Raw genomic sequence first — 11,067 nt, forward strand, 5'->3', positions numbered from 1 at the left:
TATTCTTATATCAGTACATTCATTTTGTTTTTTTAGAACAAAATGTTTGTTAATTTGATTTTGATTGACAAAAAATAAAAAAATTGAGAGGCAACATCACACGGTGTTCCCAAGCGGTCTCCCATCCAAGTACTAACCGTGCTCAACGTTGCTTGACTTCAGTGATCAGACGAGAACTGGTAGTTTCAACGTGATTTGGACGTTGTCCGATTATTACATTTCTTAAGAATGATTTTCTTCCTCTTGTGACTTGTGAGATTTGTTCATGTTGCATGCTTAAAATGCAGAGAAAATTTTATAATTAGCCCAGTACTGGCTGACAAAATATTGGCTGTTATTTGATAGTCAGTGAAACTTCAACAGTGATTGACAGAACATTGGCCGTCAATTGACAGTCATAAAATTCGCTAAATATTAGTTTGTTTATAATTGTTGGCGTCTCCTGTATGGGAATAAAAAAAATATTCTTATATCAGTTACATTCGTTTTTTTAGAACAAAATGTTTGTTAATTTGTTTTTTATGATTGACAAAAAATAAAAAAATTGAGAGACAACATCACACGGTGTTCCCAAGCGGTCACCCATCCAAGTACTAACCGTGCTCAACGTTGCTTGATTTCAGTGATCGGACGAGAACTGGTAGTTTCAACGTGATTTGGAAGTTGCTCGATTATTTACGTTATTTAGAAATGATTTTGTCTGATTTTGGGATTTGTTAAATTTGTTAATATCACATTTTCCAACATGCTTCAATATGCTTCTACAACAACTCCTATTCACTGTAATATACTTGTTAGAGTAAAGCAGGCGAGTAAAAGTTATGGTAAGAGCATGTTGGAGCAGGTTGGAGTATGCAACGCAAACAAATCTATCATCATTTGCATATTTTTGTTTTTTTATGTAGCAATATAATACAATGCTTATGATACATCACTGCATAAAAAACAAAAGATAATTCAATCAAGATAATTATAGATTTGTTCCTACTCTAACAAGCATATTAGAGTAGGAGTAAAATATTGAAGCATGTGACGTGAACAAAGTTCTTACAAGTTATGAAATCAAACAAAACCATTCCTAGATAACTTATGTACTCACGTCCAAATCACGTTGAAACTACCAGTTCTCGTCTGATCACTGAAGTCAAGCAACGTTGAGCACGGTTAGTACTTGGATGAGTGATCGCTTGGGAACACCGTGTTGTCTCTCAATTTTTTTATTTTTTGTCAATCATAAAAAACAAATTAACAAACATTTTGCTCTAAAAAAACGAAATGAATGTACTGATATAAGAATTTTCTTTTATTCCCATACAGGAGACGTCAACAATTATAAACAAACTAATATTTAGCGAATTTTATGACTGCCAATTGACGGCCAAAGTTCTGTCAATCACTATTGAAGTTTCACTGGCTATCAAATAACAGCCAATGTTCTGTCAGTCAGTACTGGGCTAATTATAAAATTTTCTCTGAATTTGAAGCATGCAACGTGAACAAACCTCACAAAAGAATGAAAACCATTCATAAAAATACTAATAATCCGACAACGTCCAAATGACGTTGAAACTACCAGTTCTCGTCTGATCACTGAAGTCAAGCAACGTTGAGCACCGTTAGTACTTGGATGGGTGATCGCTTGGGAACACCGTGTGATGTTATCTCTCAATTTTTTATTTTTTGTCAATAAAAAATCATCATAAAAAATTAATAAACATTTTGTTCTAAAAAAATGAAATTAATGTAACAGATACAAGAATATTTTTTTATTCCCATACAGGAGACGTCAACAATTATAAACAAACCAATACTTAGCGAATTTTATGACTGTCATTTGACGGCCAAAGTTCTGTCAATCACTATTGAAGTTTCACTAGCTATCAAATAACAGCCAATGTTCTGTCAGTCAGTACTGGGCTAATTATAAAATTTTCTCTGAATTTGAAGCATGCAACGTGAACAAACCTCACAAGTCACAAAAAAAAAAACCATTCTTAAAAAACCTAATAATCGGACAACGTCCAAATCACGTTGAAACTACCAGTTCTCGTCTGATCACTGAAGTCAAGCAACGTTGAGCACGGTTAGTACTTGGATGGGTGACCGCTTGGGAACACCGTGTGATGTTGCCTCTTATTTTTTATTTTTTGCCAGGTTGGAGGAAAATCCTACAAAGTAAAAGTGACTTTATTGCAAATACAATCGAAGCAAACTACGAGATATTATTATTTGTGTACGTTAATTATGTACAATATTGTGATTTATTTCTTGCTTTGGTATTTGTCATTCTCTGCTAAATAAAAATATATCTTGCGGGCAGAGTGTCGAAAGATTCGTTATAAATGATATTGTATTCTTATTGCAAATGTGGCTTGCAGCGAAATAGGAACTGAGCTGTAAGTTTAGGCAGATTTTCGTGGCACTGTGGTTAGTCCTCTTGCGAAAAGAGATGAAGATTGTATATTCCGCGGTTATATTGATGGCAGCAAAGTAACGATCATGTTCTACACAATTGGATTCCTACTCTCTCACCCACGGTTGCTTCACTATTCTTACCGGACGAGTAGACGAGATATTGCGATTTGAATATTGTTTTACGAACTTTCTGCGCGACGATCCGTTCCACTCAGTGCACAATGCTATGTTCAAATACTACGTTCGCCTACGTGGCAAAGAGTTTGTTCCGACAATTGAACTTTATGTTATAACACTCTATTCGCAGTGTAATAGCGCGAGTGTAATTGCATAGCAAAAAAGATATTGTTCTCTTGCGTTTCACGTGTCTGCCTATTCGATGGGCGCGCACGGGTGCTCCTCGCTGAGAGAAAGTCTCGTAGATACATATATACGTATACATACACATACACATCATACTTATACATATGTATCAGTTGCTTACACATAGTATACACCTACAGAGAATCACTGTTTCTAGTTCATGTATCTCTATAAGTATAAGTAGTTATTAAAACACTTGACTGAAGAATCCGATCAATGATTCGACTCATAATTTATACTCCACATTAGTCAATTATCTTGTATCTGAGAAGCAGAAAGATTATTATTTAAAATCTCGAATTTTCAAACAATGTTTTATAAAATTGCAAATAAAATTCATAAATGCCTTTTATGTAAAATTTTCTTTTTAAATTCGTGCTTTTGGATTCATTTCTTTCCATTTTATAAATAAAAAAAAAATCGACGCTCAGACTTCGTTAAGTCCACAACTTGTACACAAAGAGTTTTGTTACTAATATCGTCATACCATCGAAAATCAGTGATAAAGCGGTGAAGAAGGCGAGCTCAGAAGAACATTAGTTCTTCTGAGAATCGACAAGAAGAAGAAACGCAAGAAGAAGAAGAGTTATGCTATTTAACTACAAGTGTTAAAATAAGTCCCGATACTGGAATTTCCAGCAAAGCCATGAGCATCATGAACAGTTTTGTTAATGTGTTCGAGAGAATTCTGCTGAGACATCAAGATTTAGCGCACTACAACAAGAGATCGATGATCTTGTCTTGTGAAATACAAACTGCAGTGAGGTGTCTTTTATCTGGAAAATTGGCTAAGCAATTTTTTTGCTGAAGTATTTAAAAATTTAGCTACATAGATCTGCAAATAATTTTGTTGAGTCATCAAAATAATTACTCAAGCATAATAATAGAGTCAAGTATAATAAGCAATGCTGCATAATTTTTAATTTTAGATAACAACCAATTTGAGCGTTCTATAATTATTTTGATGGCACAAAATTATTTTTAGACCTATGTCTATACATGCGATTTTTTAACTCTATGTTCTACACTTTACTGTCATCGATGCCGGTATAACTTCAGTTACGCATTTATCATATTGCAGTTAACAAATTGACTATAGATAGAAGGGATGGTTTGCTGAAAAATTTAAATTTAGCTATATGTATATGTTAAGAAATCTAATAAAATATTTCTACTTTTATTCCCTCCCTACTTTTATTTTTCTCTCCTACTTTTGTCACTCTTTCATCGCGCTAATAATACTTCGTGCTTAGAAGATTTCGAATATTAACAATTAACGTTTTCCTTAAATATCGTCTTAATACAGTTTCCCAAAAAACAATCAATACAACCATTCGATATTCTCCACACTCATTCGATTATCATGACCTGGTCATGTCTGGTCCTAATGGAGCGACATTCTTCTTGCGCAACGAGACGCAAAGACCTTTAATGCCACAACTACCTTCTGGTTCTGGCGTGACGCTCCGGGCTGGATAATTTATACGGCTATCGGTTTCACTGGACCTTGACACCTACGGTGACAATTGGCAAGCATCATCTTTGTAAATTATTGTTAGAAAAAGTCTTGCATGATTTCTCGCCAACAATTACATGAATCACATGTGATAATCTCTACGAATCAAATGCCGACGTTAACTAGATTTCTTCGTTTCGTCACTGATTTAAGTACTAGTTGAAGTTCTAATTTTAGAATTTATTGAAGCAATATATTTCAGTAAAAATTATTCTAGATTACAATACAACTGACATAGTTCTGATTTCTCAAATAGAATAACCAAATAAGGTAAGAGAGCTTTATTTTAAAAAACCAGGTGAAAATTTTTTTCTATATAGAAAATCCATATAAAATTTCATATGATTCTCAATAATGATTTGGATCAAAAGTCTTATAAAAATCTTTAAAAGTGGATTTCTATATAGATTTTTATGTGGATTTTCATTGCGCGTATGAATTCCTACGTAGATTTGAAATATATATTTATATAATTTCCTATAGATTCCCATAGGAATCCACTGGAAATGTTCAATCGGGAAGTTTCTGAGAAAATACAAAAAATATTCTCATCAAGAAATAAATTAATACTCTACAGATAAATGTGCAACTTTCATAGAATAGTGATAAAAATGGAACGTGGCGAAGAAATAGAATCCACGAAGAAATATCTCTTTGCTGAGTGTAGGAGGAAGTAAAGATGCTGCAGCGGCTTATGCAATGGCCCCAATAAAGATTATCGATCCTTTCAAGCACGTTTCGCTCTTGATACCTGTGGCGGAACTACGCTTCACTGATTGTCGCGGGGAGAGAGACCAACTTGTCAAAGAGCGATTCTACATTTCACGGTCTCGTGCCCCTTTTCTTATTTTGTCACCGTTCTACGAAGATCTTTTTGACATGATCGGCTCCGCATTTCTAATGCAAGAACCGCCTTTTCGATGTACTTGAAATGATTCAGGCGAAATTGCATATTACGAAAGCAGTTGTGCTAATCGAGATGTTCCTTGAAATCCTCATGAGATCCCTCCTCACGTAACTGGAGCCTCCATCCATAAAAAGAGAAGCAGAGATTTAAAAAGAGAGGGGACGAAGATATCTGCCGGATGAGCGAAATTGCATCAGCAGTGTTAATTTTACACTACGATGAGGAGAAATTTTAGAATCATTTAATAGCAGCGGGAAGCAATCAACAAGCAATCGAAAGTCCCACGAATATTATGTCTGAAACATCTTGTTATAATCACTTTCTCAAACAAGATATTATTTCATATCTGTTATTTTTCCGTATATCTTTACCCATACAACACAGAGCATTTCAACCACATTGCAGCAACGTTGCAATGTCATTGAAACGTTGCAATGTTGCTGCAACATCGCTAGAATGTTCTGTGTTGTATAGATAGCTTTATAAAGCAGAATCTGAGCTCGTTGAAATCGCACGTTGCTTTCCCAGTACAAACAAGAGACAATAACGAAGAGACGGAGAAAACGGGGCTACTCAATACACTTTAGAAATGGTGCTTCGCGAAGTCGAATCGGACATCGTGAGAAGTCAGGTGGTTGGACTGAGATATATGCCGCCAGGCGAACCAGTGACTGCCGTGCAGTCAGCCAGGATCTCTCGGGTCTCCTGTAGCCCCCGGTGTGTCGATCGAGTGTACCAAGCCGAGTCGAGTCGAGTTCGACTACGTGGTGTCCACTTTTCACGGGCTGGTGGGGTGCACTCCGGATAGCCGTGGTGGGTGGCGGTATAAGTAGAGGCCTGCATTCGCCACCGTTCTCATACCCTCACCACGTCCTTCGGCTACCTCTTACTTTTACTTAGTGCCTCTTTTTCCACTTTTTTTTGTCTTTTCTTTTTTTTTCTCCTCTCTCTCTCTCTCTCCCTCTCCCTGTCTCCCACTCTCCGTTTCTCTCGCACACACATACACACACACACACACATACACACATACACACATACACACATACACATGCATACTCTCACTTGATCTTTCTTTTTCTCCGTCTATCGGTGCGCGTTCGTTTTGTCATTCGTTCATTCGTTTCGCGCCTCGTCGGCGAAGTCACGTCACAAAGCTGGACGGAGGTCACGTCGGTCGAGGCGCACATCCTGGAGAACCCAGTGGACATATCAACAATAAAATCTTTTTACGTGCAACTGGAAGACGAGTGCCAGTCGTGATCGATCAAAAGGACAGAGATGATCGCGAGTGTCCGGTGACGATATAGACACATACATAGGACATCAATATTCGCAGAAAGACTATATATCGATATTCTTGAGTGTGCCGAAATATACCGAGTATATACTAATATCGAGAAGTTTCATTAATCTGAAGCAGCTGTTCACATATCACGATAGAAACGGAAGAAGGAAAGGCGAGCAAGACGAGGAAGAAAATTGTGTGCAGTGCAAACATGTGGCTAAGAAGCGTGCTCCTGTGAGTACTCAAGAAATCAGTCAACTATATAATCCTTCGCATCTCTCTTTTATCTGAGAGAGTTAAATATTACGTAGCTCAGTGTTGAAGCGTGTGAGAGTCAAATCTTTGTTGAAAATCTTAGTTCAAATCTTAGTTATGAAAAATTTATACATAATTGAATTAGTTACTTTATAGAAAAAAAAAACGATAGAAACTTATTTTTTTTAAGAAACTGATTTGATAATGAGAACATTGCATGTATACATATAATGTACATATTTTCTATAAGCAAATGCAAATCTGCATAAAAAGTAGCAAAATATAGAAAAATCTATTTTCATACTAATAAAAATATCAAATATACAATTTTTTTTCTAAAATGAGTAATTCAATTAGTATATATAATACAAGAACACACATCAAAATTTTAAAATTTTATATCCAATGATGGATACATAATATCATGAAATGCATTGTATTAAAAATATTCAAAAGATACATAAAACGTTATATAAAATATAATATTGTATTTCTCAAGTATTTAAAAACATTTTAAATATTAAAAGTTTCTAATATATTAAGAATTCAGGAAGTTACAAAAACTTAATTACCTAATGTTGATTACTCATGAATAATAATGTAGAATTATAGATTCGACACAGTTTGTCTGTTTGAATCTGAATTTCTCTATCAAAATTCCTTTCTACATTCATTGAAAATGATAATTAAATTTCAGTCAACACTTCATGCGTATCTTTATAATCATGCTATGCACTGCATTTCTAAATTAGTTCCTGTTTACGTATTATTTTTATATAAATATCACTGAATATTTTATGTTCATTTTTCCATTTGATTTTTGTAGTATAATTCTATATATATATATATATATATATATACATGAAAATATGTACACATATACACACATATACCTCTGCACGTTATAAAAAAGTTATGCAACTTTTGCTTCAAACGAAAACAAACAATAAAACAAAATCTATTTAACGAACAATTTTAATTACTATTTTATCTAGATTTTTTTTTAATATTAATGATTATTCAAGATTTCTTCAAGGATAGTAAAATATGCTAATGTATCAAGAAAATTATCCATATACGAAATATTTATAAAATTCTCATTAAACTACATCAATTAAACTGCTTTTATGAATAATGAAAAAATTCTTGTTTAAGCGACTCATAAAAAAAATCACAGTTAATGATTATAAATGATTATATCGATATGAAGGAAAGCGATTTTTCATGGGCACAAGCAATATTATTTCTAAATTACGAGAATTATCGTAGCGAACGGTGCACGCAATCAGCGACTCACTCTCTTAGATACGCCAATTACTTACAGTTTCAGGAGAATGTATATATAATTTATTTGGGAGAAACTTCCAGACGTGCCCTCAATTTTAAACTGTCGATCAAAGAAAGGAATTAATCTAACTGGCTCATAACTTATGATGTTTAATCATGTAGAAATAATTGAAATACGTAAATGTAATGATTAATTAATAACAAATATATATGTAATAATATAAATAAGAAATATAGATTCTTATAATATACAAAAATAAATAGTTATTGGCTATTTATTTTCTATCTGCTTATATATATATATATATATCTTTTGTATCATATAATTATTTATTTTAATACATTCAATAAAAGATATATATTGAAAAGCAAAATAAATCTAACACATTCTACGTACGTTTCATTTACAGATTTTTCAAGTATTTTATTATTACCTAATATCTTGTTAGAAATATCTTAGGTAATAATCTTAGGAACACAACCAACTAATCCCCTCTGATTTTAATATTTTGAATATGTTGAAATATTGACGACAAAAATGAGAAATATTTTTTTATACGTCATACGTAAAAAATGTATCTCTTATTTTTGTCTATATTTTAACATATTCAAGCTTAAAATTAAAATCGGAGATCAATTGATTATACTCCCTTGGAAGTGAGAGATTTACACAAAGTAACACAAGCAAGTAATAGTCAAATGCTTTGAGTCCATTCCAAATAGCACATGTTTTATAAACATTTCTTAAACGTTATAAAATATTAGATATGTTGAGGAAACGTATATAAATCAACATATTGGATTATTATTATTACGTTTGGCGAAAGCGTCACAAATATACGAATTTACAACGAATTTACGCTTTATTCGATAAAGCACATCATTAAATGCATGATCTAATTTCATGGTATTACTAATAAAAAATACATTATTAAAACAAATTATTTTTCTATGAAATATAATATTACACACACACACACACACACACAATATATGTATATATAAAATATATGAATAAAATATATTTAATATTCTATATATATTATTTCAGAAATAAAATTACGTGGAATAATTATTCTTTTGCATATTAAATATATACAATTTTAACGTCAGACATAGAATTATCAATACACGAAAAAAAGTTTATATTAATAAACTAATGTGTTTTAAATGTTTATTCATCTTCTGATTTTATGATAGAATGAAGTAGATTAACTTAGATAATAACAGAAATTTTTAAAATGTATAAAAAATTGATGCAATAATGCATGTTTTGTATGTTTAATTGAATATATTAAGTACTTCAATATTTTATACAATTAAAAAAATTCCTATTAACCTAAAATTACCTCGCTTTACCCTATTTGCAATAAGTGCAAATATTCCAATTCAATATTACAAACAAAATTTTATTCTGAATTCGTTAACACATTCGTGTCATTAAAATGTTAAATAAATTTGCGCGTAGGATTAATCTAAAAAACAAAACTAAATTATTTTAAGAAAATTTAAGAAAATTAGTTAAAATTCAATTAGCTTTGTAATTAATATTTTTAAAAAATGCTTACTATAAATAATTCATTGATTGAAAAATATTTAAGTATTATGCTATTAAATTTTTGAATAATTAAATTATTACATATATATTTTACATGATATTTATCTTTTATAACTTATGATGCTAGATAAGAAAAAGTAAAAAGAAAATTAATAAAAATTCTAGATATTCTGAATTTTGCATTTTTTTCCCATTAACTTTCAGCAAATTTATGTGTAGAGAACTGTATTTCGTAGGCGGCATGAAAAACATTTACAGGCTGTAATAGGCTTTTGCCGTAATATTGTGACTTACGTAATGCCAGTGTCTCGTGCCACTGGAGATACCTACGTACGCAGTATGTTTATGCAGATACGCGCGCTTGTAAGCGAGACCGCTTTCTCCATACGATTTCGCGATAAATTCTTATATTAAACTTCCATTTTCGATCTAACAAGATAGACGGGATGCGCCGTTATGTTTCTTGATCTCTTAATTATCAAACTTAAAATATTTTGCTTACGACTTTACTTTCATTTTTTACTACAGCTCACAAAATTTTAATCGAAAATATAAGATGTAGAATATTTTGTACAAACATATAAAAGTAAAAACCATAAATTCTTTTATTTCATAAAGAAATGATTTTAAAAATAAAATTAAAACAATCTTTCAAATATTTTTTTTGTTTATATAAAGAACTTTTCTAGATCTACAGAAACCCAAAAATATATGTAAATATGTAACAATTTAATTATTTGAAGATCTTGTTCTAACTAATTCATAAATTATAAATATTTCAAAGTTTAAGTTTAAAAATTTTTGAGATACTTCTATATCAATTTTAAATTATAATTTTAAAAATTGGATATTAAGTAATTAAATACAATTTATTGCTGACACACACAAAGTTTCAGAATTCTTAATTTGTGTACAGTGTTTACGCTATGTAAAGCTGTATTATAAAAAAAAATAAGAAAAAAATTTAAATAAAGCTGATTTAAGAAACAGTGAACTAAATATAAACATATAAAATGGTATATTATCAATAATAACCATTATTATTTAAACTATACAATTTGCAAAAAAAGAATTTTATTTTTGTATTTGTAGAATTCATTTTTAATTGATTATATGTAGAACAAATATATGAATATAATGAGTTCTTATTTCTTTAGTCTAAACAGATCATTTGATCAGTATTAATAAAGTGTAAGAGTTAATTTCCATGAAATAAGGGAGTATTGTTTCTCTTTAGGAGATCTACCTATACATCAGTATCAGCAACTTTCTACACACACACACACACACACACACACACACACACACACACACACACACACACACAACGCGCACGCGCCACACGCATACATATATATATATATATATATATATACCTACAATTCTGTTATCGTATATAATAAAGTTTATACGCGTTGAAAGGAATATGTTTCTACCACTGATACGATTACCTCATGTAAAATATACTCAATATCCAGTAT

The 11,067-nt window shown here is 31.5% G+C and overlaps 1 protein-coding gene and 1 pseudogene across 2 annotated transcripts in view; both read left to right on the plus strand.

The window, feature by feature from the left end:
• The first annotated feature begins 745 nt into the window (after positions 1-745).
• LOC108684762 lies at positions 746-3,586 on the plus strand (annotated as a pseudogene).
• A 2,487-nt stretch (positions 3,587-6,073) lies between these two features.
• LOC108684830 (mucin-5AC-like) overlaps positions 6,074-11,067 on the plus strand; it is a 14,243-nt gene continuing 9,249 nt past the window's right edge. For both annotated transcript variants that reach the window (XM_018189340.1, XM_018189341.1), the window contains exon 1: positions 6,074-6,720. In XM_018189340.1, coding sequence (XP_018044829.1) covers positions 6,698-6,720 — 23 coding nt within the window. In that variant the 5' untranslated portion in view covers positions 6,074-6,697. The remainder of the gene's footprint in view (positions 6,721-11,067) is intronic.

Source organism: Atta colombica, unplaced genomic scaffold (genome assembly GCF_001594045.1).
Source record: "Atta colombica isolate Treedump-2 unplaced genomic scaffold, Acol1.0 scaffold140, whole genome shotgun sequence".
NCBI lineage: Eukaryota > Metazoa > Arthropoda > Insecta > Hymenoptera > Formicidae > Atta > Atta colombica.